We start from the raw sequence: 26,886 nt of genomic DNA, 5'->3' as shown, positions 1-26,886 counted from the left end.
TATCATCTTCCTACCATTGATGGTTTGCACGAGAAACAGCTTTGATGCCAGGAACATGCTATCTGCATCTCCGGCAAGAAATGCAAACCAAGAAACAGCATCTGGCTCCTTACAAGACAATTTAGAGACGTTGAACGACTTTGGGAGGGTGAGAACATAAAACCCTGAGCAGATTAACTCAGATTTGCATAAGAGCCACAATAAACGGGTAATTATAGCCTGACAGAAATGTGCAAGGGATCATCCTCCACCAGACATTCAATTATATCACCGCAACACCAGTGGATTAAACCCTGGCTGCTGGTTCCTCATTGTGAGCTTGGAGGAGGCTGAGTTGGCGGAAAGACTCCGATTGACTTCAAAGTGATTTGAGTTAGGGCCTAGGTGTTTTAGCAGTGGGCTACAGTCACCCCACTTTCTTGCCAATGCACACTCCACCCGACACCTCAGAGACAGCATGGGTAATGCGGATTCTAAGCTGCAGCCCAAACACTGAGAGCTGGCGCTAATTGGTGGACAAAAGAATGAGCCATGGCTCTTTATGGGGTGCTTAAGAAAAGAGACTTTGGGGGAAATCATGACGCCAGACGGACTGAAAGGAAGGAGCTCTGTTATCATGCCCGCCAACCCCACCATCTCCTGGGACCCCAGGATCCACCGTGGTGCTGTTGGGCCTTCACCATCCTGAGAGATGTCCTGAGCGGACTGGGCTGGGGAGACGGAACCAACGACCTCACCACCTCCTCTGACTTTGGCTAAGTCCTGAACAGCACCTCTAATGTGAGATGGGGGCTCCTGCCAACACCCTCTCTTTCTCCCACCTTATTTCTTCTTTTTCATTCTCCTTTTGCCTTCTGTTTAATCAGAGTCTGGATCAATCAGTTGCCCAAGACTTGACTCTTTTGCAGCACTGACCAGGGAGGCAGCTAAAAGCAACACCCTAAACAGCCCAGCACCGGTACGAGTTTGCCAGCTCTCGGGGTGACAGATCAGACCACGTGCTGTGCTCAAATCCCTCCAGCAGCGAGGTTACAACTAAGCATCAGCATCACCCAGAAGTCGCATTTTCTTTTCTCTTCCCTGTTGTGTGTGTCTGTCTTACAGGAAGCAGGATAGGACTTTAAACAACAGCAGCTCCAGCCATTCCCAACTAACTTTTTCTCTTCTCCCCACCATGGGATAGTTAATACTCTCTTAAAGACTGTCACACGGGGAGGAGGCAGGGTTTCCTTATCAAAGCTCTCTACAGCTACAGGGAAAGGGAATAAGCACTAGTGTTAAAATAAAAGCCTTACTTAATACTGTATATTTCCAACGTTTTACCTCTTTCCCCCTCTTTTTCAGTACCTTTAATAAAAGATTATAAAGTTTTTTTTGACTGGTGCTTGTTTCCAAGGGAAGAGTTTTCCCTGGTGGGTACAAACAGGTGTCTCCCTTCTGCTGCGAGCAGGTGGGAGTGATTCACCCAGGACACCTCCAGTACCCCTGAAAGTGTCACACTCAGCAAGGGCTACAGGTCACAGCTGAGACATGCTCAGGGTGTTGGGATCACATCCTCATTTTGAGTCCTGATGAGCCACATCCCTGCTCTAGAAGTCCGCTGGTTAGTGGGATCTACCACCCCAGCCACCCTTTTCCTTGTTAAGTGGGTCTCTGCCTCATTTTTATTTCTGTTGGGAGCCAACTTTCATCCCTTCTCTCTGTAACTGGACTGGATGGGCACTCTCAGCTCAGTGCTCTGACACGGCTGCCCCAACAGTTTGGTTGATGGAGCAGCACACACTGTGATCATGTTAAAAATTTCTTTTTGTTCCTGATGGAGAGCCCTGGAGACCTGAGTGTCATAGCATGGGAACTAGGGGTGCTGCAGCACTCCCAGGTTTTGTGCGGAGTCCTGGCCACCGACCCCACGCCCAGGGTTCCAGTACTGCCAGCCCCACTCCTGACGCTCTGCTCCCGGCCCCAGCTATGGTTCCAGCCTCAACCCCTTTACCCCTGTCCATGTCCCTGCACCCTCCCGGAGCCACAGCCCGGTCCTGGCCCCAGCTCTGGGGAGAGGGGGTGCGGACAGGGGTAAGTGGGAGTGCAAAGTAAAAAGTTTGTGGACCACTGGCTTTCAGCACCCCCACTGTAAAAAGTATTCCTGCCCCACTGCCAAGCTTTGCAGATCTCCATAGAGCAGTGGCATCGCAGTACGAACTTCCCCTCCCACTACCCCAACCAGTCTGCCACCTCACCCCTTGCTGTGGAGAAACCCTTTCTAAACTACTGAGGCCAGATCAGGCCTCATGACCCATTGACGCCTTGCTCTCTCTACTGGGAATGCCAAGGCTCCTACTATAGATTGTTCAAACAAGCAGGGCCAGCTGTGATGGTGATTGTTGCCATTTGTACACCTGGAATGAGACCAGTAACCACCAATTTAAAGGCACAGGGACCCAATTTTTAGAGGTACTGAGCAACTGCCGCTCCCCGAGCTGTGGGTGCTCAGCCGTTCTGAAATTCAGGCCTTCGGCACGTTTTCCTCCTGCATGATCATCATCTTCAGCAACTGTTATGAACAAGGGGGCTGGATCTACACCAGTGGCTATCCACCAAGTTTGGCTGTTGGTCCTCATCAGACTCTCTGCAGCCAGGAGGAGACATGCTCTCTCTGCACCAAGGTGAATTCACATGGACACCGCACGGGCTTTTTTGCATCAGACCGCTGGAGACTCTGCCCATGGGGAGCTGGGCAACTGACTGTTGCCCCCTGCTCTCCAATCTCGTTCTTAAATCAACAGGAGATGGCGGGGCAGTTTTGTTTGGATAGCGCTTAGCATTTCAGAGGGGAGGAAACTGGCTTCTATGGAGACTCGAGACCCGATTCAAGCCACTGAGACTTACATTCTGCTTCCTGTGGCCCCCCAGAGGTAGAGAATAGCCCAGTGCTCTTTGCCCATACACTCATCACACCCACTGGGGGCTGGGCTCTATATCAATCTTGCTCCATTGTGACTGCTCTACAGTAGTTGGGCAGGGCCCCGGTGCAGAGCAGATTCTCACCAGGCCATTTCCCCTCCCTTTAAGTCCCCTTTATGCTGCCCAAGTGGTGTAAAAGCACCTGAGGGTGACGGAGAATCAGACCCTATATCTGGACAGGCCTGCTGCTCTACAATTTGTACGAGATCTTACATACGCTCTAACTTGAAAGTTAACCAATTCATTTAATTCGAACACAAACCCTGATTTCCTAGTCCTTCAGTCACGCAGCCCCCCAGGATCCTGCAAAGGGACACACCTAAGCAGAGCCTTCTGAGCATGCAATGGGAGCTCAGACAACTGCACGAACGGGGCCGCAGACTACGTCTGGAGCTGAAAGTAGACGTACATTTCCTACTACAGTAGCCAAAAAAACCCTCACACCTCTTTGTGGTTAAATGCTCTTTTCAGACTTCTATTACCCCATCCCCTGAAACCGAAAACTATAAACAAGCCCCCCATAGCCCAGGAACACATGAATGAACTCTTATCAGCCATGCATCTAAATGCTGAAAACCCCAGGGCAATTGTGTGTAGTTGATGCCACAAAACAGCTGTAATTAATGTGCGGTTGTTGGTGATCGAGTGTCCACAAGGAAACGGTAGGGGAACACAATCGAGTACAGGACTAGCGCTTGTTGCGCTAGCATGACCCTGCTCCCCGCATTAAGGTAACACAGTACATGTACTTCAAGAACAAGTGTGATTGGGGGCAGCTAATGTCGAAAGGGGGAGGGTGGGATGGGAGATCAAATATAGTCAGTTACTCAAGGTTTTTTCCTTTTCAATGTCTAATAAACGTTGTTTTCAAGCAGCTGCCAGGTTATTTTCTTCCTCACTTGGTTAGTGATTTAACCCCTCTTTCCTAATAGAGCTAAAATTAACATGGCTTTCCAGTTCATCTCCTTGTTTATGCACCAGAGAACAGCGTGTGCGTTAGATACTTGTTTCTGCAGCACGAACGTCAGCTTATTATGCTGTTGTCTAAATTGTTCCCACAGCAATAGAAATTTTAAGACATCACAGCAATGTAGTTCCACGTCGCTGCTGCTGAGAGTTTTAATGAAATTAACGTTTGTTTGTTTCATCCACATGGCCTCGCTTGTGGTCACCTAGACTTTAAGCTCTTTTAAGGCAGAGCCTGTCTTTCTACTAAGGCAAAGGTCCCCAAACTGTGGGGTGTACCTCCTAAGGGGGTGTGGATAAACATCCAGGGGGGTGCAGCAGGGCCCAGGCCAGCCCCTATGGGGGGCAGGGAGGGAGTGCCGGCCAGCCCCTCCCCCAGCTCTGCTCTGGTCCCGCCCCAGCTGCGTCCCCATCTTCCGTCCCCGTCCCCAGCCTCGGCTGTGGCTCCATTCCTGGCCCAGGTCCAAGGCTAGGGGCGGGGCCGGGAGTGGAGCCACACCTGGCCACGGGCCCAGCTGCTAGCCCCCACCACATCCCAGTTGCCAGCCCCCACCACATCCCAGTTGCCGCTCTCCTCCCGTCCCCAGCTTCTGCCCGTCCGCAGCCCCATTCCTGGCCCAACCCACTCGCAGTTGTGGCCCCAGCCTCACCCTGTCTGGGTCCCTGCTCCCTGCTCTGGCTCGGGGGGAGGGAACAGGGGTAAGAGGGGGGCGTGATCCTCAAAAGTTTGGGTATCACTTTACTAAGGGTTTGCACAGTCCCTATTTCTAGACTATTGGGGCTGTTTGTAGCTACTGTAACACAAATAATTCATAGATTTTAACATTAGAAGAGATCCATGGATCCAGACCTAATGCATCCAAGGGTGCTGAGGGAGTTGGCTGATGTGATTGCAGAGCCGTTGGCCATTATCTTTGAAAACACGTGGCGAGCGGGGGAGGTCCCGGATGATTGCCCATCTTTAGAAAAGGGAAGGAGAACCCGGGGAACTAGACCGGTCAGCCTCACCTCAGTCCCTGGAAAAATCATGGAGCAGGTCCTCAAGGAATCAATTCTGAAGCACTTGGAGAAGAGGAAGGTGATCAGGAAAAGTCAACATAGATTCACCAAGGGCAAGTCATGCCTGACCAACCTGATTGCCTTCTATGATGAGATAACTGGCTCTGTGGATATGGGGAAAGCAGTGGACGTGATATAGCTTAACTTTAGCAAAGCTTCTGATACGGTCTCCCACAGTATTCTTGCCAGCAAGTTAAAAAGTATGGATTGGATGAATGGACTATAAGGTGGATAGAAAGCTGGCTAGATTGTCAGGCTCAGCGGGTAGTGATCAACAGCTGAATGTCTAGTTGGCAGCCAGTATCAAGTGGAGTGCCCCAGGGGTTGGTCCTGGGGTTGGTTTTGTTCAACTTCTTTATTAATGATCTGGATGATGGGATGGATTGCACCCTCAGCAAGTTCGCCGATGACACTAAGCTGGGGGGTGAGGTAGATACACTGGAGGATAGGGATAGGGTCCAGAGTGACCTAGACAAATTAGAGGATTGGGCCAAAAGAAATCTGATGAGGTTCAACAAGGACAAGTGCAGAGTCCTGCACTTAGGACGGAAGAATCCCATGCACCGCTACAGGCTGGGGACTGACTGGCTAAGCAGCAGTTCTGAGGAAAAGGACCTGAGGATTACAGTGGATGAGACGCTGGAGATGAGTCAGCAGTGTGCCCTTGTTGCCAAGAAGGCTAACGGCATATTGGGCTGTATTAGTAGGAGCATTGCCAGAAGATCGAAGGAAGTGATTATTCCCCTCTATTCGGCACTGGTGAGGCTACAACTGGAGTATTGCGTCCAGTTTTGGGCCCCCCACTAAAGAAAGGATGTGGACAAATTGGAGAGAGTCCAGCGGAGGGCAACGAAAATGTTTAAGGGGCTGGGGCACATGACTTACGAGGAGAGGCTGAGGGAACTGAGGTTATTTAGTCTGGAGAAGAAAAGAGTGAGGGGGGATTTGATAGCAGCCTTCAACTACCTGAAGGGGGGCTCCAAAGAGGATGGAGTTTGGCTGTTCTCAGTGGTGGCAGATGACAGAACAAGGAGCAATGGTCTCAAGTTGCAGTGGGGGAGGTCTAGGTTAGATATTAGGAAACACTATTTCACTAGGAGGGTGGTGAAGCACTGGAATGGGTTCCCCAGGGAGGTGGTGGAATCTCCATCCTTAGAGGTTTTTAAGGCCTGGCTTGACAAAGCCCTGGCTGGGATGATTTAGTTGGGGTTGGTCCTGCTTTGAGCAGAGGGTTGGACTAGCTGACCACCTGAGGTCTCTTCCAACCCTAATCTTCTATGATTAGATCTAATCTGACCTCCTCTATAACATATGTAGGCTAGAGAATTTCGCCCACTAACCTCCTGTATTGAGCCCAGTAACTTGTGTTTGACTAAAACATGTTCCATAATAGCATCCAGTCTTTGAAGCCATTAACAGATGGAGGCTTCACCACTTTCCTTGAGAGTTTCAGTGCTTAGTCACCATCACTGTTAAAAATGCATGCCTTATTTCTTAATTGAATGTATCTGGCTTTTAACAGCCAGCCACTGGCTTCTCCTTGGGCCTTTCTCTGCTAGACTAAAGAGCCCTGCAGTATCTGGTATTTTCTCCCTTTGAAGTTTCTCATACATGGCAATCTAGTCACTCAATAAAAGAGGAAAAAGCTTTCTGGTGATTTAAAGAGATTTTACCAAAACTTTTTGTACAAAATTAAGAGAACCGTTATTTACAAGACAGCTGCTAGTTCAAGGACAGCCCTACTGCTTGTATCATCCCAGGGCAGTAATGTCCTTCTGTCACTTTCTCTGTTCCTCTGAAACAGGGAGAAATGCTTTCAATCATTAAAATATTGATACTTTACACTGATAAAAAGCCTTTCACCGGAGGATCAAAGTGATTTATAAAGGGTATGTGTGTGTGTGGGCAGGGGGGAAATCAGCATTATCCCTCTGCTTTTATAGATGGGGAAATCGAAGTTAACCAACTTGTTCCACGTTTCACAGGCTGTCGGTGGGAGAAGTCCCATTCAACTGCTTTGACCATTAGACCATGCTGCCCCTTAGAGAATGGTAGAGAAAACCATCTGGAAAGATTCCCCTCTTAAAAATCCTCTTTTCCTTTCAGCTTAGAGCACAAAGGAAACAAAATCAATACAGGCAAAACCAAGGAGGATGAGAATCTAACTGCTCTACATTGCGTCCTGGGCAGTACTGAGTGGTTCCGTTGTGATGGCTGGATAAGGAAGAGCATTGTGTACTTTCTTAAGGTTTCAGAGGGCTGACTCTGGTCCAAATTCTCAGAGGTTCCTAAAATGGGAAGGTTGCTCTGAGCTTTTCTCCCCCACCTAGAGCACATCGTTCTCTTTTCCCCCTGCAAGAGAAGATTTCAGGAGTAGCTGAGTGGCATTCTTCTCCAAAGCCCCCCACAGAGGCAGTTTTTGATCCAACGCTGCTCCCACTGTTTCACTGCTGTGGTTTTGTTGGGCGATTTCAGCATGGTTACGCAGCCACATCTGAGAGAGACACGAACACAGAAAACAGGTCACCTGAAATGCAAGCTGGCACTACCGAGGGACTTTACGGATCAGGTTGGGATGGAGAAATCATAGGAGGGAATTAGCTTTTTGTCCTTTTCAGGTGATGTTTGGGAGAATCAAAGCAAAATGGAACAGGTGTTGGAAATGAACCCCAATGAAGAGGGGAGATCAGAGGAACGCAAGGCTGTCTTCAAGATAATGGCCCCCGGCTGCTATTTATATGAAATGTAGCAAACACACCAGCCTTGTGAAAACAATCTGGTCTGGTGACTTTCTATTAAAGCCAACATTTAAGACCAATTTAATCATCTGATCAGGTGGCTGCTCGTTCACTGCACTATCACTGCATAATCCAGGCTCATTATTAGGAGAGAAGTGAGAGAAAGGTGTGCGACTCTACACCCCATATTCTTCATAGCAATATTGTTATGATAGGATTATGGCATAACTATGATGTATTTTAGACAAGATAAGTCATGTGACATATCATCGGAAAGGTTATGATTTACTGAATACGATTATCCTGTTTGTATGCATGTATCCTTTTCGTATCTGAAGCTAGGAATATTGTCTATGCATCTGTTACAAATGTGTTTACACCTGGGGAATAACCACTAGGCAGAATGCAATCAGTCTAGGGCCTTGTCTACACTACCAAGTTTTTGGCGACAAAACAGCAAGAACAAGTACGCACTACAATGGGACTTTTGTCCCCAAAAACGCCCAGTTTTGGTGACAAAAAACTTCCACCCCACAAGAGACTTTTGTCTTTTCCCCTCTCTTTATTGTCGACAAAGAGCCAGCGTAGACACTGTTGATTGTTTCGTCGACAGAACTGGCTTCCACCAGTAGCCCACAATGCCTGCCCTGATTGCTCTGCTCAGTGTTTTGATCTCTGCTTCCCTGCTGGCATGCGCCCCTTCCCTTTCAAAGCTCCGGGAAGTATTTGTGTGCTGCTCCGTTTGGGGAACAAACAAAGAGCAAATCATTGGACTGCTCCTGTTCTGCCCGGCACTAGGAACACAGCAGCAGGCAGAGGGGGACAGTCTGCTGTGGTGCTTTGCCATTCCTCAGCACGGAGAGCTCACAGAGCTACTCATGATGCTGCTCTTGGCAGCTGAGGGGGCTACGGGAGAACTCGGCCAACAGGAAGTTTAGACTTGAAATTAGAGGAAGGTTTCTAACCATTGGAGGACTGAAGTTCTGGAACAGCCTTCGAAGGGGAGCAGTGGAGGCAAAAGACATATCTGGCTTCAAGACTAAGCTTGATAAGTTTATGGAAGGGATGGTATAGCCTAATTTTGGCAATTAATTGATCTTTGACTATTAGCGGTAAATATGCCCAATGGCCTGTGATGGGACACTAGACAGGGTGGGATCTGAGTTACTACAGAGAATTCTTTCCTGGGTGTCTGGCTGGTGAGTCTTGCCCACATGCTCAGGGTTTAGCTGATCGCCATATTTGGGGTCGGGAAGGAATTTTCCTCCAGGGCAGATTGGCAAAGGCCCTGGGGGGTTTTCACCTTCCTCTGCAGCGTGGGGCACGGGTCACTTGCTGGAGGATTCTCTGCACCTTGAAGTCTTTAAACCACAAGTCGAGGACTTCAGTAGCTCAGGGGTTTGTTACAGGAGTGGGTGGGTGAGATTCTGTGGCCTGCGTTGTGCAGGAAGTCAGACTAGAAGATCATAATGGTCCCTTCTGACCTTGAAGTCTATGAGTCTATAATCCCAAGAGGCGCAGTGATCAGCTCTTCCTTCCCACAACACTGCACTGTGGGATACATACCCACAGTGCATTGCTCACCCTGTCGATGATGGTGCCCCCAATGTGGACATGATCTGTCGACAGAGGGAGCAAGTGGGAACACCCTTTGGCGATTTTCGTTTTGTCAACTTTTGGGTGTCAACACAGGGTTTGTCAACAAAACTTAGCAGCGTAGACAAGCCCTCAATGACTGGCTGGGAAAGGCCATTAGGGAGAACAATAGGTCTTAGAAGATGCTAATCTCCCACCTGGGAACCTTCCTGGGGACGCTGCAAACAGCCTCTGAGTCATGGCTGTGGTGGCCCTACGAGTCACCTGGTACCGGACTCCATGATAAACCTAGAGTTTTTCCACTGACCGGGTGTGGGAATCCAACTGGGAGACAAAGGGTTTCCACCATATGCTAAAACTATTTAAGGCAGGGGAGGGACATCATCATGGGTTGTTCTTCACTGACTCCCAGCCCAAGAAAGAAGACTGCTGGAAACACCTAAGCAGCAAAAGACTGAACTAGAGGAGAAGGGCTGAGCCCAGGCTAGAGGGCTGTCTAGCCTGTGAAAGGAATAACTGGAGTTTTAAGCTGCAAGCAAGTGCAGCTTGCCTTCAAGAATCTCTGCAATCTGCCTAAAACAACATTTAGGGTGAGAATTTACTACACGCATCCAATTTCTTTAGTATATTAAACTTAGATTGCGCGTTTGTTTTATTTGCTAGGTAATCTGCTTTAATCTGTTTACTATCCCTTATAAATCACTTAAAATTATCTTTTGTAGTTAAACTTCTTTTTGGTTTCAGAGGGGTAGCCGTGTGAGTCTGTATCAGCAAAAACGAGGAGTCTTTGTGGCACCTTAGAGACTAACACATTTATTTTTGTTTTGTCTAAACCAGTGTGTGTGGAAATCATAACTGTGGGGCAGAAAGCTGTGTATATTCCTCTCCACATTGAGAGGGTGAATTTCATGAGCGTCCGCTGTACAGATTTCTGTGCAGCGCAAGATGGTATAATTTTGGGTTTACCCTCTAGAGTGGGGTGTGCACTTGAGTACTGGGCAGTTCCTTAGCTGAGCCTTCCCTCGCAGAGCTAATCTCAGGCTACGATAGCAATCGGTCTATCGGGGATTGACTTACCGCGTCTAGTGAAGACGCGATAAAATCGATCCCTGATGGCTCTACCGTCGACTCCGGAAATCCACCACGGCAAGAGGCGGTAGCGGAGTCGACGGCGGCGCGGCAGCGGTCGACTTGCCGCCGTCCTCACAGCCAGGTAAGTCGACCTAAAATACGCCACTTCAGCTACGCTATTCACGTAGCTGAAGTTGCGTATCTTAGGTCAACCCCCCGCTGTAGTGTAGACCTAGCCTCAGCATCTGTGGGAAGCTGCCGCTGGGTGTGACCCTATCTGTATGTGTGCTCATAAAGTGCAGTCTGAAGCTTGAGGGAAGGCTTCGCAGGCTGTACAGCAGTACAGCGTTAAGGGAACCCACGCTGATGGGTCAGGCGGGGTCAGTGATACCCCAGTTCCAAGTGGCACCCTGGGGGAAATCTGTCACAAGGTGCAGCTTGGAAGGACTTCAAATGCAGACCCATTCTGAAAAGTGATTCTAAAAATGGCATTGTGCGGTTCTGTATTCATTCCCTTTCATCCACTCCAAACCCGGTACACTGAATAGTATCTCTAGCTTCCAAGCATGCAAACACAGCCCGGGGAGCTTTCCTATTCATGAACAGTCGCCAGTTATAATCTGCAGCCCAAGTTCTGCCCTCAGTTATGCCTGTGCAACAACACTGTCCTTATATCCTGCACCTAAAGCGATATTATCTTCAGATGTAACTGAGTGCAAAATTTGGCCTTGCAATTGGAATGTAGTTAACAATTCTGCTGAGCTGGGCTGGCTTTGCAGGGCATAACAAGTAGTAAAACACACACAGAACAGTAAAACTTTGAATACCCCTGGGGAGTGTTGTATGGAGTAAGAATGGTGCCATTTTACACAGTTTTCAGACTAGATCAGCACTTTAGGGATCTTAGTGAGCCCAGGGGAAAAGGGTCAGAGTACAGCATAACCATGATGGTCTCGGCTTCCTTCCAATATCAGGGGACATGAACATAAACTGAGAAAGAGCCATGTACTAAAGGCAACATTTTGTCATGTGCACAGTAGTTAACGTGGAAAAAACTACCAAGGAATTGCTAACAATACAGATCTATTAGTGTATAGGCTAACACAGCTTTTAAGCGGTCAAGCCCTGAATAAATACAGCTGTGAATTAACGGAGTTACACATGCAGAGCTTACCGGGTACATGACTTGCACTCCTCTGTTGGATACGCCCCTAAATGAAGCCGTCTCAAGTGGTCAATTTTTGGCTGCCCAGGTGCCCTGCATAGGAAGAAAAATGTGAGAAAACCACACTGCTGAAAAACTGTGAAAGCTGTTTCCATGATCGCAGGCTCGTTATACAGAAGGCTTGAGATCCAGACAACCAAGGTTCACATGGAACTATGGTCGACTGATTCCCTCTGGCAGGTGTGTCGTGTATCTCCTAATGGGGCGCTGTGATGACCCTTCTCCACGTGTAAGGGGCTGCACTCAAGGGATTAAAGTTCTACTTCTACCCATTATGATTAACTATTCCACAGTCTCACAAACCGCTGCCTTCTTCCGGTGAGTGAATTTCTATTATATAAATAGGAAGCATTTAACCCTCATATCCTGGCCAAACCCCATCTTAAGAAATTACATTCGGCTTACCTAAATTCCCCCATAGTTTCAACCAAATACTGCATCTTTTCCTCCAAGTTCCCTGCTTAAACCTAACATACGGAATTTGACAGAGAATGCAGAAGTGGCTGCATTTCAGTGAGGGCTGACTTGATCCCTGACCATGCAGTCTGCAAAGCACAGTGAGATTTAACAGGAGGAAAGATACAATGTAAGGTAGTGTTGCATTTTTAATTCCCATCACATTTTATTCTTTGAATTCCCATTTCAGATTCCTTAGAGCCTGTGTGTCAATAAAACACTATACCCATTTTAGAGACTGAAAAATCGAGGTGCAGAGAGAGCAAGCAACTCATCTGTGGTCACAGAGTGAATCTGTGGCAGAGTCCGGAGTCCTAACCCAGTCTCCTACACTAACCAATAGACCACACTCCCCTCCCTAAGAAAGGAATAGCAATTTTGACTTCTGGTCTATTTTACTGTAATCCCTAGGTTACACTCCTTCCCAGAGCGGAGAACAGGATCCAGGAGTACTGATTCCCAGTCCTCTCTCTGCTCTAACCACACTACCTGCTTGTTTCAGATTTCCATACCTGACAAAGACATCAAACTGCGATGAAACAGTGTGACCAATGAGTCCAGGGGCCTTCCCGAACTGCAGCCTGATGAGTTGCTTGTTCTGCAGCTTGCTGATAATGCCATTATTAATGGGTAACCAGTCTACATTGGGAATAAGCAACTGGCTGGGGAGAAGACAACACTCGTCAATCAGGGTATCGTCTGGCTCGCTCGGGTGAGTTTCGTCACGACCTGCATGGGAGACGAAGCACAGAGAGAACTTTCTCTAGCATGCTACTTGCTTAAAGGACAATAAATGCTGTTGCCTGCAAGTTTCCCCCTCCCCGATCCAGTATGGCAGCTCAGGAAACAAACAATCCTTTAGCCTCTCTTTCTCCTTCTAATTGCTACAGACCTACCCAGAGCCTCATTATCCCCAAGTGTTTTTCCTGTGTACAATATGCAACATCCACTGCGCACAATACAGGATGAGTCTCTCTAATTCTGGGAAGTTTTAAACCCTTACAGCACAGCCAGAGTTTAGTCAACAGCCTGAAGAGTAGGGACATGCTGTCCTGGGTATCTGAGGTTGCCGTGTAAACAGGAAGGCAGCTTGGCTTCAACAGGCCCCAGATCCGGATCACCACCATGAGCTCTCTAAGCATCCCCAGTGATGCCCCGTCTCGCAGGAAGCTGTGCCCTGGTCGCACAGGGGATCCCTGCAGGGAAAAGGAGGAAGGGCAGGGAAGAGAAACTTTTATGATCTGGGCTCACAGACATCACCACCCGAACCATTTCCCATACAGGTGATCTAGCTAAGGTACTTATATGGCCCCCCATTATGGTCATCATCTGCTATATTTTGCAGCACGGCAAGAGGTTAGTATAGCGCCATGTGCGTTTGTGCTCGCTGTAGGCGCCCACAGAGCAGAAGATCAGAAGTCAGGAGTTCTGGAGTCCAACTCTGATTTCACTTACACAGGTGGTTTCTCCATTCGGAGTTACTCTGGATTTATGCTGGCATGAGCACAATCAAAACCAGGACTTGTGGTTTCTATTCCTAGCTCTGCCACTAATTTGCTGAGTGGTCATGAGTAAATCACTTTCCCTCTGTAAGAAGAAAATAATGCTATTGACAGGCTTAATTAATGCTTGGAAAGCACTCAGAGACTTAGATGAAAGGCCCTAGGAGAAGGGCTAAGAAGGGTTATTATGTCCTCTGCGTAGATCTGCACACTCAATTTCCTTTAGCACACTGCAAGATGAAAAGTTACACTGAAAAAGATGTACTTGGCATTAACACTGGCTTCAGAGCAATCATTTCTAGGACAACAGCACACGTTGGGCACACTGATTAACGCAACAGCACATGGCCACTGAATGAAAGGCGGCTTTCCTTACCCGGCTGCCAAAGGTGGAGGACAAGTTCTCACCTGGTTAGGGAGGCTGGCAAGCAGATAGAGCACGAAGTCTCCCACCCACTGGATGAGCTGCTGCAGGGACTGCAGGGTAGTCATCTCCAGGACAAACTCCTCTGTCTTCAGGTTAATCATCACTTTGTCAATGTCTGAAATGGAAGCAAGAGAGCTCCTAGCACAGGGAGAAAAGAGGCTCTGGGAGTTTCCACCATTGTGAACAGACTGCTCTCCTCGCTTTTAAACCCAGCTACCGACTACAAAGGCATGCAACTTTACACCTACCCCAACAGTCCAGCCTATAGAAGGCAGTGTGGCCCAATGGGTAAGGCACTGGGCTAGGCTGCAGAAGACCTGGGTTCTGGTCCCAGCTCTGCCAACTGCCCTGCTGTATGTCCCTTCCCCCACTATGCCTCTGTTTCTCCTCCCACCCTTTGTCAGTCTTGTCTAAGAGACCGTAAGCTCTTCAGAGGCAAGTCTCTGCTGAACTGTGAACCTGCAAGCCCAACTCTGGTTGGAGCTTCTATGTACTATCGCAGTATAAACAGATACACACCCCTGGGGATCTTTCATGCCCAGCGCCTGTAACAGCCTACATGGAGTTGTCCACATTATCCTGTTTCATTGGTGGGCATCTGGTCTCTGACACCATCATCTTTTGGGGTTCCACCAACACGCCTCAGGTTCACAAGTGAGTGAACCTTTGCTGGGACTGGTAGCCACTAAGGTGTGGAACTCACTCCCCCCATGGAGTGTCCACCCTAATCTAAGTCCCCCCAATGAAAGACTGATTCAGAAAGGGAGGGAGCTGATCATCAGCCATGCAAATAGCCGTGCTGCAGCAAGGGATGCGAACCGCTACCTATGTCCGTAATCTTGGAGCAGATCTCGGTGAGCCGGTCACCGGGGCTCTTGTCTGGAGTGTTCAGGAAGTGTGGGCGGAGCAGCGATTTCAAGGTGCAGCTGATGGCGATCAGAAATAGCTTGGCGTGATAGTCACACACGCGTGCCACCGTGTTGGAGGAAAGCTTGCAGAGAGAGGCCTTCATGGCAACGATGCGGGTGGAGAGAACCTGTTTGACAGGGCCACACAAGGATGGGCACAGAAACAAGATCAGATTTAGAATGAACCTACTTAAAACAAAAACCCGCTACTCCCCATCGCCCATTTCCTCTCTCTCTAGACACCACCCTGAGGAATGAATGCTGTTCTGCGTGTGTACTACCACTGGCCACAGTACCCATTTACATCAGCAACAGGCTTTACCAGCCTACCAGGAGTTTCCCGAGAGCTGCTACCAGGCAGAAGCTGCTGAAATCTAATACTCTGAAGGCAGAGTAGCCAAGACAGTGGTACCAACCATATGCTTAAAATGCTAAGCCTAAACCAGCCTTGCTCTATCATTGGGGCAAACCCATTAGACACTAGGCAGTATGCTGAGTTCATGCATAAGAATTCTCTACACAGTAATCACCCTGGCTGAAATCATATGTCCTTCCCAATCACTCCAAGCCCCCAACAGTAGATAAGTACCAGATTCGGAGAGGCAGTGTAGCCTAGTAGTTAAAGTAACTCTTGGAAGTTCACTGGAAACCAGTGAACTCTGGAAATTAACATCCCCCCACATCTACTCCAGTTCCTTGACTCCCCTCCTACCAGTCCACACTCTGCCCTAGCATTCCTTGGCTGTTCCCTCACCTGCTGCAGGGCTGCATTCTGGCGCATATACTCCTCATGCAGCTTCTCCACCAGGTTCTGCACCATGTTGGGCTGAACATGGAGCAGGATATCCCACCAGTCGTACCCTGTCACCATGCAGTATTCCAGCAGGAACAGCAGGTGGCGGAGAGACATGTTCATGTCCAGCACATGGCCCATGGAGGGAGAGATCCGGAGCATGCTGAGCTGAAGAAAGAAAGGAAAGGGAACACACATCAAGAGGATCCATCCATTCTAAGGGACTAACAACACATGGAATCAGAGTGGCAGGAGATCAGACAAAGTTATCATTGATCTACAAAGCCTCCAACAGTGAACAGTGTCAGCAACATTCCAGCAAGTGTTGTCTACACTACAAATGTACCCCCGCTATGATCTGTGGAGACAATCTCCTAGGGTACGGGCACTTCAGTCTCCATAGCAGTCTCAGACTTAGCTTCTCTGTTAAAACTCGCAACAAGAGGCCAGATCTGGAGAGAGGTGTGAAAACTGGACTGAGACCTATTAAACTCATTCCACACAAGTTAACGGCCTGTATATCTGACAATAGCAATTGTTAGTTACTACTGAGCTGGAGATACAGTTCTGTTAAACAAAGGGAAAATGCAGGCTCTATCTTGGAAGAGACTCCCTACTGGCAAGATCAAAAAATAATAATTGTAATAATGTCTCCTGGGAACTCCTGGAAGACCCATTGCTTGAGCCATTTAAGAGCAAGCAGAGCAGAGTCCCGGTGAACTGAAGGGAGTTTGTCCTGGCCTAGAAGAGCTAATAGGTCTTTCCCCACACCTAATATAACAAGGCAAAGTACCTTGCCATGGTTATCAATCCCAACCAGGGCCAGCGAAGTCCAGGAGAGCTGCATGGCTTTGAAGTGAACCAAAGGACCGGCTGCCCGCTGCCTTTTGATTGCCTGCTCATCCACTGGGCGCTGAGAGGAAGAACCATAGAACACTGCCATGGTCTGCAAGGACAGGCGATGAACTATGTGGACGCTACCATCATGGAAGGACAAAGCAAGACCTGAGGGCAAAGAAATATCTGGGGTTTAGCAAGTGACTCCTATTAGTGTAACCCATCCCACCCCCATAAGACACAGACTGTCGTCACAAAGCCAGACAGCATCTCTGCAGACAGGCTTCTGGCAGGCTGGAGACCATTGGGCTTTCTTCCCCATTCTGCCCCACATTTTTACAGTAATAAGAATACTCGGCTCATCTATAGCATTTGCTACTGGAGGATCTTGAAGCACCTTGCAAACATTAAGACTCAATCTCACTGGGAGGAAGGTACACAGCACACCCATTCTGTTGTGTGTTAAACACTGATGTGCTCAGCCCCATACAGGGGGAAAAGCAAAGGTGGGTCCTGTCTCCCGAAGCCTACAGTCTAAGAGTACATCTACACTGGAGCAGAGGTGGGATTTCCAGCTCGGATGGACGTACACACGCTAGCTTTGAACTACCTAGCATGCTAAAAGTAGCAGTGAAGCTGCGGCAGCAGGGCAAGCTAACCACCTGAGTACGTACCTACCGTCTCAGATGGGATCGTGCTTGGGGCAGCTAGCCCCTCCCACTTGCACTGCTGTTTGTAGCAAGCTACCTCAATCAAAGTTAGTGCGAGCATGTCTACCCGAACTAGAAATTACACACCCAGCTGCAGTGTAGATGTACCCCAAGAGACTGGCACACATACGACATGCTGGGTAAACTGAGGCAGGAAGGGGATTAAAGGCCTAATCTGCAGAGCACCTGCTCCTCCCACTGACTCCATAGGGGAGTTATGGGTGCTCAGCACCTTGGAAAAGCAAACGTTATTCTAATCAGGTCCTTGTATTGACTGTGGTACCTGAACACCCTAAGTGATTTGCCCAAGTTCACCCAGCAAGACAGTAGCAGAACCAAGAGAAGAACCCAGAAATCCTGACTCTCATCCTCCACTCTAACCGCTATATAGTATCCCTCCTCAACGCCAGCCTCATTAATAGCACTGCCTGGAGAACAGGAGCCCCGATCTTTCTAGGTTTCTTCAGTCCTCACTAGTAGACATGCAGGAAGTCCTTTCAAGTTGGGATCCAGTGACAGACGCCTCAGGCATCCCAGCACATATGACAGCTACAACAGTTCCTCCTGAGGAAGCTCTTCCTCATCGCTAGGGGGATGTACCCATCCCCATTGGGAACAGACTCAGTCCAGTTTTAAAGGACTTCTTCATTCCCGCAGGGCATCTTCTATCAAGACAAACACACTCCAAAGTAGCTGGGGCTCTCTCTGTTCAGAGGTGAGATGAACAGAGGCAGCAAAAACGTCCAACTGCAGCTAGATGTTCAGAAAAGAAGCCTCCTCACCCAGTCCAGGGAAGAATTTGGTGTCATTGGCCACTTTCAGATCAGTATTGGTTAGGGAGATTGGTAGTTTCGGCAAAGCCACAGCTGAAACGCGATCCAAATCATTGGTGGCGGAGAGAATCCGCCATTTCAGTATCATCGGCTGCTTGTCTCCAACTTGAAAGAAAAAACGGACAAAACAAATGACAGAATTTCACTTAAAGTCAGAGAAAGTGCCACAGATGTCCCAGTCTTGAATTCTCTCCCTCCCCCCGCCCCCCATATGCCTGGAATTAAACATTGATTATAAGTTTATTCACTCAGACTGATGCATTTTTATAGACTCATTAGTTTTACAAAAAAGTTGTGGTTTTTTTTTTTTTTTTTCTAAATCCATCATGACGGAGGGCTCTTCTAGTGGTGATTACCGAATGCATAGAAGAATAAAGGATGGGATTTCGAGTCATAACTGGGTCAAGAGTTTACACTAAGTTTTGATTTTCCTTGGGCTCTGCTCCTGTTTTTGAGGAGCATCAGCTGCTGAAACTCACCCACAGGAGAGATCTGCTGGAAGATGTTATTGACTGGCAAGCCCTCTTTCCGGAGAGACCAGCACTCCACAATGCTGCTGTTCTGGTTGGAGGCACAGAGCAGCACCTTCAAAGCAGAAAGGAATTTTCAAACCAGGCACAGCTACAAAGCGGTGTCTTTCGTGCCCATCCTCTAGACCAAAAGGAAGGGGAAGATTTGCTACTGTAACTGTCTGCATGAAATTCAGAATAGAAAAATGCAGAGTACAGGGTGAAAAAGTGAAAAACAGCGGTTTTGCAACACACGAAGTTCCAAGCTCTTCCTTGAATGTTTAACCCTTCGCACTCTTATGAGACAGACATCACAGGCAGAACTCTGATATGCATATCTAACAGCTGTCACACCCATTCACCCCTCCAAATTATGAACACTCATATCTACTGCCCTGTTTCTTCTCCCACCAGTCTGTAAAATGCAGCTCTTCTCAATGCAAGGAGAAAACAAAATCATAAAACCAGACAACAGGAACTGAACTGAACATTACTACAGGTAACAGCCCTAGAAACTGTAATCATCTCCTTAGTCACAGGACATTTACTCAGATGCTCTGAGATAATGTGCTCCACCCTCACCTGGAGAAAATAGCGAGGAGTGGGGAGTTTGGTCTTTATCACCAGTAAGTTCTTGGCCCCTCTGCTGAGATTGCCAAACTGCTACCAATTATGGTGACATCTGTGAAAGACACCCGTCCACTGCCAAGCAGACTTATGCCACCAAATCATTTCAGACAGACCAAGAGTGTCCAAAAGCTTTAAGCGCTATTGACTTGGGCTGGCTTTGAAGCAGTGAGCTACCACTGAAAGACTCCATATCCCAGAATCCCGTGAACAGTCTAGTGCCCCTCAAGAGCAGCTATTTGTTTGACCAGTCTCCCAACAGAGACAACAATAACCAGGATCAGTAAGAGTATGGTTTTTCAAACTGCCTTTCCATGACTCAGAGAGCCCAGCTATTACGCTCTAACACACCAGAGGGTAACATGTCACACAAACGTCTCACAATTAGGCCCAACCACCAGAATCTAGCTCTGAAGCAGTGGACTGGAAATGCAGTGGAGCATTGCAAGAAAAGCCCCGTGTGCATTGGTAGAGCTAGTGGGGAGCCCTAGATTGGAACAGCAGATGGGCTACTGGTTAGTGCAATAGCAAAGCTGTAGGGGGAAGTTTATAGATCCATGGGTCCTTCCCTTTCCTTAGCGTTTAACTCTTGGAATGCTAGTATAACATAGGAGGAGGGAGCTCACCTGCTCGGACATGTCCCTGGCGAGGAATTTCAGGTGAGTGATGGCTGGATACTTGTCCTTGCGGGCTGGGTCTGTGGTGCACCGCATGAAAAGGGAGGGCAGAATCTCCGTGTCAATTTTGCATTTCTCGTTCACGACGCTGACGCAGACCTTGTAAAACTGGACGGGAGAGGTGCTACTGCCATCTGAGGTGGCAACCACGATGTTTCCCCCGCCCGTGAAGGCAATGTCCGCCAGGGCGACACGGCAGCGCAGACGGCACAGGCTCTCCGTGGATGTCAGCACTTGCCCGTTGGGCTTGAGGAGAGAGACTGTCACCAGGCCGCTGATGGTCACAGCGATCCAGCCTTCCATGGGCTTCCCACCAAACAGAGTCAGGGAGGGAGAGAACTTGACCCGGGAAAACTTCTCGCCGAAGTTCGATGCTCCGGACTGTGAATGGAGATTAACACACACACAGAGGTTTGATCCTAGGGCTGAACGACTCTGCCGTTACCTGAGTCTCCTTCTAATATCACTGCAACATGGTCTACAGCAGTGATACTCAGTGGTACAGGAGACAAATCAGCGATCAACATTACCCAAAAGAGCCACAGTAGTGTTAATTCATTGTTTCATTTACTATATCTATCTATCTATCTATCATTATACTCACGGCAAAATGGCTGAGCAAGTAGTATTTTATCTACTAAAATTATTTAACAACACAGTAAAAGCATCCTGATTGGTTAATAATTAAATCACACAGTGTTTTAATATCATGTGCTGCAAAGAGCCGCAGGAGACACAGTAAAGAACCACTTGTAGCTCACGAGCCTAGGTCTGAGTATCACTGGCCTAGAGAGTTAAGCAGGGGATTAGGAATCAGGATACTAAATTCTTATTCCTGACCTTGCCATTTTCTCACTACGTGACCCTGGAGAAGTACTTTCGCCTCTCTGTGACCGAGTTGTCCTCATTTGACACATAGCAGGGGGAAAATATCAAAAGCTTCTTAAAGCTGAGCTCCTCTGGTGAAAGGTGTAATGGAAATGCAGAGGGTCCGTATTACGTACATGTGCTGCAAGTCAATAAAGGTCTATTTGCCTTCTTTTTTGTCCCTCAGAAGAGCGAAGCTAAGCTTCTTCTGTCTTAGCAATGGCACAATGCTGGATAGAATGCATCAGACTAGGGGAATAGAAAATGAGTAAGTTCAGGCTGTTGGCTTGAGCAGAGAATGGGAACCACATTCCTCTCATTCCGGCTCCAACACCAACTTGCTGTGCAACCTTGGGCAAGGCATTTCGCTGTAAAATGGGACAAATATTTATCTCATCAGCGTATTGTGAGGGATGTGTATTATGAGATGTCCTGTGGAATGGAAAGTTTGCCAAAGCCCCCGGATCTTCTCTGGAATCAGGGGGATATTCCAGATCAAGCAGGCTAGATGGTATACGTATGGTCCCCATTACTAAGCACATCTTACAATTCTGAAGGCATTTATCCTCACAACACCCTGTGAGATAGGCCAGTGCTATTCTCCCCATTGTACAGGAGGCAGAGAGGCTAAGTGACTTGCCCAAGGTCATACAAAAAGTCTATGGCAGAGCAGGGATTTGAACCCACATCTCCCTAGTCTTAGACTACTGCCCCAACCACTGGACAATCCTTCCATGTGCGAGAGCTAGAACAAACCTTTTCCACGTGCAGGGCTAGCTTCACCCCATTGTGCAACCAGGAAAGAGCCACGATTGGATCTCCCTCCACCATGCTACCCACGGTGTTCTCCCAGCTGTTGGCCAGGTGATCTGTCATGCTCCAGCACTTGATGTGTCCATCTGCATCTGCTGACAGAAGCCTGGAACCTAATGCAATACCATCAAAAGAAGAACAGCAAGGTCAGAGCACACATCTCACAGAGATTACCAAGAACCCAGCCACAGGCATCTTCAAAGCAATGCAGTGGGAGGGGGAGGCACACAATGCAAGACAAAAGGATTAGGAAACATTACGCTCACACCAACATAAGCAGAAAATTCATAATTCAAGCAGCAATTTAATCTTGAGCACCAGTTCCCACTGTGTACTGGTGATACTGTGAAATCTTATCCAGGTTGGGTTAATTCCTCAATGATTCAGCAGATCCGGGCTCTCACCTGTTGCTGGATTTTAAAAGTACCTCCTTCAGCACCTTGCAGCTATTACAGGTTGGATTTCAAGAGGTGACTCCTGGCACCCAACAGGACATTTGGTACTACCCCAGGAGAGCAATCTATTGCTAATAACTAACCCAAGAAGGATGAGAAGCACAGTCCTCTATGAAATCCACTATGGACCTCACAATGCAGATCGGACTGAACTGAACAGTGCAGATATTACATGATTGGCACTATACAAAGATTCCAGATAACAGGAATCTAAAAGAGAAAGACCTCCATAAACTCCCTCTCTGTGCCCCATCATATTGCGAGCAATTTTATGAAGCCAACCCCCCCCCCCCCCCCCCCCCCAAACCAACTATAAGAGCAAAGCTTACCTGACTGATCCCATTCCAAACAGGTGATGATTTCAATGTGCCCAGAGTTAATGGAATAAACATCCCATGGATGCTCAGTGTCCAGGATATGGATCATGTGGGTAAGATCTAGGCAGGGAGAGACATCAAGCCCTTTCAAAAATTTGCAGTGGAATTTAATTTATTTTTAAAACATTCCGTTTTTTATTGCAGGACATTAGCGAGCTTCAATTATTTGTATAGGGCCATAAACATATGTTGCTTTACAAGACCAAAAAATAAAGTCTCTGCTCTGAAGAACTGAAGATCTAATTAGAGTGTTTTTCCACAGCAAGACTAGTGTGGAGCAGGGTTTTTTCCAGCTGGGGGTCATGAATAGGTGTCAAGAGGGGGAGCAGATAAAAATCACAAACCATAGGAATGGGACAAACTCTACCTTTTTCCTCCTCATTTTTGAGGTCTGTTGTGAAGGCAATCAAGTTCCTGCAGGACCAAGCACACACCAGTGGGATGGAAGGACAGTGGTTGCTTTTGGGCCTTTTCTCCCACTCACAGACATATGCCAAATCCATTGTGCCCTGGAAGCCCTCCAAGGCACCACTTGCCTGTTGCAAGCCTATTCATAGATTGCTGTGCCTAAGAAACAGAAGAATTAATAGGACGAGCAAAGGACCCTAAGTACATTGTCAAAGATACCCTTTTAAAAACAGCAGCCATTTTCACTTTCCAAAGGAAATCTGTTGCTTTGTGCAATCCCCACTGAAAATAAGGATGCAGTGACTTACATTATCAGTCAGAGCAGCCAGAGTGGAGAATTCCCATCATGGCTAGTTTTAAACCTTACACCATTTAAAGAATACTTTTACCTCCTGTGACATAGCTGGACCCCTCTGCTCCCATTTGCATTAATTCCTTTCCCCACCACTCTTTCCTTTCTCCCATGTCCTCATTCCTCTCGAGATCTCCCACTTAAGATCCTTCCAACCTTTACAGCTCATTCCTTTGTCCCTAAAGGTAACACCATTACAGATCCTGAACACCGTTAATTACAGTTTCCCTTAGTAAAGGGTAGCCCAGTCTTGGGCATCTGAGAGCAAAGAAAAGCCAATGGAGCTCATAATCTTTACAGCCACAATCACCTGGTTTAAAAGTTGTTTTCTGCTAAGGTGGAGAGAATGTGATCATACAGTTTATCCACTGTACCACTTCTTCCCAGGTAAAAGAATACCAAGTTTCCAATCCAAATCCCATATTGCTCATTTTGCTTGTGGGCACCTATCTCCATAGCCCACTGACATAACAATTCTTCTGTTTGAAGGAAGAGTACAGTGAGATAAAACAAGAGCCCACGTAGCGGGCTGGATGGTTTCTTCCTACATGGCTTAAGCTTTCTTGACGTGTAGGTCCAGTAAGCACACTAGATGATAATTAACTCCCTCTGAGCGTCTATATAACAGTCCCTGTTCTTAACCTGGAAATACAGGCCCATTAGCCTCATACGCTATCTGTATACAAGTGCTGCCTCTACAGTGGAAACATTACCCCCTTGTTACTAGCCTTGGATCAACGCTGGGGAGTCTTGGATGCTGTTAGAAAACAGTATTTTTTCTTTACGCGATCAGCGACCATGGTGCTGTGACGGTCACCAAGGTACCACGGGGGTCCCCCGGAGGTGTCACTCTCAGGGCTACCATGGGACTGCCAGTGTTTCTCCTCCACCCATGAACCCCGCTATCAACAGCACCACCCTGGGGCAGCTGGGATCCCTCCACTCCTAACAGTGGGGTAGCCAGGATCTTCCACACAGGCCACCCCCAATGGCATCAAGATACAGGGGTTGGAAGATCACATCCCCCCCCAACTCACACACCCACAACCTGGCACAACCAGTCATTCATGGAGATGGGGGGGGTGCCCACCTCCTCCAAGATGGGGGGGGGGTAACCCCCCTTCCCCCACAGAGGCAGAGACAATACCTATCCCCTCCCCCACACAGGAAGGGGGAGGGTAATTACCCCACCCCCACCCCAGAGAGAGGAGGTAACTGCCCTCTCCCCCCGCCGCCTGAGAGACTCACCTACCTCCCCCCATCCCTCCGCGCCGCCTCCTGTCTGCCGAGAAAGGCCCCCTGCCCGGGCTGCCTCTCAACGGGCCGGAACAAACCTCTACTCTCAAGGAGCAGGCAAGGGCCGGGGCTCGGCTCCGGAGCCCGAAGGAAGGGAGGAGGCGACTCGCCCCGCTGGCCTGTCTCTGTCAGAGCGGGAGTCGGTCTCGGAGCCGTTAGTGGGCAATTCGCTCAGGCATTGCAGGGGGCAGCCCCAGTGTGAGGGCCTTCTACAGCCGAGGGCGCCGCTAGGGTAATTTGCATAAACGCTTACCCACAATTCCACATGCACGAGAAGCTGAGATGAGGGCCATATTTCAGTGGAAATAAATGAAAATACAATATTATTACAAAATAAAATTTGTGTAGGTATTAACTAAAATAAGACTATTCATTAGATAAATGTATTTTTCAAAATATTAAGTTCACCCTTACTAAAAATAATATAAATTTATGGAGCTATAAATACAAAGCTGGTCCCTCTAACATTTGTGCTCGCTTCGGCAGCACATATACTAAAATTGGAACGATACAGAGAAGATTAGCATGGCCCCTGCGCAAGGATGACACGCAAATTCGTGAAGCGTTCCATATTTTTCTTGCCTGCCATTCCCCCCTTGTAAGGAGTGAAAGGAAACAACTCCTAGGGGTATTTCTGTTAACTCCCTCTGCAGCAGGGCTTTACAAATGAACCTAAGGGGTGGGGCTGCCCAAATATCCCCCCCAAAAAGCCTCAGCCTTTGGGAAAATCCAAGCCCCCCCCCAAATCTAATTATTCAGAGGTACCCAAAGCAACCCTCACATATCTCACTCTTAATTCCCCAAATCTCAAGTAAACTCCAATATCTTGATATTTACATAGACTCAGATACACCCCACTATTTTCCCTATTTGGTTACATACAAATAACTCTATATCTTGGTATTTGCATCAGTGCAAATAAATCCCAGCAACTTGCTACTTGCGTAGACCCAAATAAACCCCAATATCTCAGTAGCCAACAAAACGTCACTATTGCAAGTAAATTTGCAGAATTCCCCAGGTTCTCTCTATTTAGGGAAAGCGACATGGCATAATCTTATTGGCACGAGTTCCTGCCCGGCTTGGGATTTTGTTACACCCCATAACTTGGCCCAGGTTTGCCTGAAGTTCCATGAACCCAGATCAAGTTTTAAGCCACAGCCAGACCAAGTCTGGAGTCAGCCACGTGGGGGCTTGAGGGCAGCACAAGCCAGTGCTGAGGTTCAAGCAAGCTGGGAGTGAGTTTTGGAGTGAATCAGGGGCTCTGAGGTTTGAGCAAACACCCACCCACCATCAGGTGCCAGGGTGGGAGTTGTGGTTTCAACATGAAACTTCGGGGAACTGCAGAACATGCTGTCAGCAGCTTCATTCAAACTAAAAAACTCCCAAGCACAACGACCTGGTGCGGAAATCTGTGCCAAACCCCATTCGCATGGGCACTGCCAGTTTCAGGTCCTCCTGGCTCCCATGAGCAGCGGAGGCATGGTGGGGGTGCAGAAAGTTACAGCCCCTAGTGCCCACCCTGACTTACCCAGCTCCTTGGTCTGCTCCCATTCCCTTTCCACGCTGACCCGTTCCAGGAACATGAAACAACCTGAGAACTGGGGACGCATTCAGCTTCCTGACAGCGGGGCAGCCCTCTTTTAATTATTGTTAGCGACATTGTGGCAGTACCTGGCAGGCTGTGTCATGGACCATGGGCAGGGTGCTAGGGGCTGTACAAACAGAACAAAAAGACGCTCCCTGTCTCTCACTTTGCATGATGCAGTGTGACCAAGCAGGGCCTCTGGGACAGTTCTCTCTCCACTCGGGGGCTTAAAGTCACTCCTCTGGCCTGGGGCTCTGTGGACACACCCGAGGCGCTGGGTTGACCCCCCGGGGCATGCAGCTGGCTGGTTTCATGTTCCCTGATTAGCCTGGCTGGCAGGTGGAACAAAGCATTGTGTCCCTTGTCCCCTCCACATGATCACCCCTGTCCTCCACCCCGTCCAGCAAAGGCAGATGGAGGCCGATCTAATGCACTTGCAACCCCCCCACTCCCCAAATGAAAAAGTGCAAGATGAGAAAACCCAGACAGAGAGCAGGTGGTGCTGGGAAGCCCCGTGGGCTCAGTCCTTGGGCCTGATGGCTCCACTCAGAACCCGCGGGGGGCTTCGGAGCGACGGTTGTTCCAAACAGCCTCAGCTCTGCCAGAAGGAACCAGCCAGTTGGGTTGGCCAGAGGCCCAGGAGGCCTCTCCCTCCTTGCAAGCTTGCTTCGCTGCCTGGCTCCTGCCTTCCTTCCCATCCAGCCTGGCAGGGGGTAACGCTTCTCCGCAACGGGTGGCAATTAGAGACCTCCTAGGGCTGCGTGGGGAGCCGGTAAGTGGCAAGAGCCAGAGCGCGGGCTCCACGGGGCTCCAGCAGACTGGTGCCTTTAATGTG

General features: G+C 48.5%; 1 protein-coding gene and 1 non-coding gene across 4 annotated transcripts; one reads left to right on the top strand and one right to left on the bottom strand.

Moving 5' to 3' along the window:
- Positions 1–6,633: 6,633 nt before the first annotated feature.
- Positions 6,634–24,457, bottom strand: MED16 (mediator complex subunit 16). 3 transcript variants are annotated; one of them, XM_024204387.2, is made up of 15 exons: positions 24,416–24,457; positions 22,775–22,974; positions 22,360–22,467; positions 21,519–21,688; positions 19,845–20,276; positions 18,562–18,667; positions 18,032–18,187; positions 16,496–16,707; positions 15,664–15,870; positions 14,827–15,037; positions 13,983–14,116; positions 13,076–13,268; positions 12,585–12,801; positions 11,566–11,649; positions 6,634–7,480 (listed from the first exon to the last, which is right to left on the bottom strand). In XM_024204387.2, the coding sequence occupies exons 2-15, from the start codon at positions 22,908–22,910 to the stop codon at positions 7,354–7,356; spliced, it is 2,493 nt and encodes an 830-aa protein (XP_024060155.1). In that variant the 5' UTR covers positions 22,911–22,974; positions 24,416–24,457; the 3' UTR covers positions 6,634–7,353. The 3 variants fall into 3 exon arrangements, with proteins under 3 accessions (XP_024060155.1, XP_024060157.1, XP_024060156.1); XM_024204389.2 differs by having other exon boundaries at positions 24,420–24,448; XM_024204388.2 differs by lacking the exon at positions 24,416–24,457 and adding an exon at positions 23,478–23,637.
- Positions 24,458–24,933: 476 nt separating this feature from the next.
- Positions 24,934–25,040, top strand: LOC112109778. The gene has a single exon (XR_002908345.1). It is a non-coding gene; the product is annotated as a U6 spliceosomal RNA (small nuclear RNA).
- Positions 25,041–26,886: the final 1,846 nt, after the last annotated feature.

Source organism: Terrapene carolina, unplaced genomic scaffold (genome assembly GCF_002925995.2).
Source record: "Terrapene carolina triunguis isolate 2854851 unplaced genomic scaffold, T_m_triunguis-2.0 Scaffold194, whole genome shotgun sequence".
NCBI classification, from domain to species: domain Eukaryota; kingdom Metazoa; phylum Chordata; order Testudines; family Emydidae; genus Terrapene; species Terrapene triunguis.
The sequence above is the reverse complement of the archived record's forward strand: the minus strand, read 5'-3'. Positions and strand labels throughout refer to the sequence as shown.

Bases quoted from the DNA above. Each gene is read 5' to 3' on its own strand.
- MED16 (XM_024204387.2), bottom strand. From the start codon at position 22,910: ATGGATTTGGCATATGTCTGTGAGTGGGAGAAAAGGCCCAAAAGCAAC. The intron at 20,277-21,518 runs GTTTGTTCTAGC...CTCCATTCACAG, and splicing joins TAGCCCTGCACGTGGAAAAG to TCCGGAGCATCGAACTTCGG. The intron at 15,038-15,663 runs GTGAGGGAACAG...CCTGTCAAACAG, and splicing joins AGAATGCAGCCCTGCAGCAG to GTTCTCTCCACCCGCATCGT.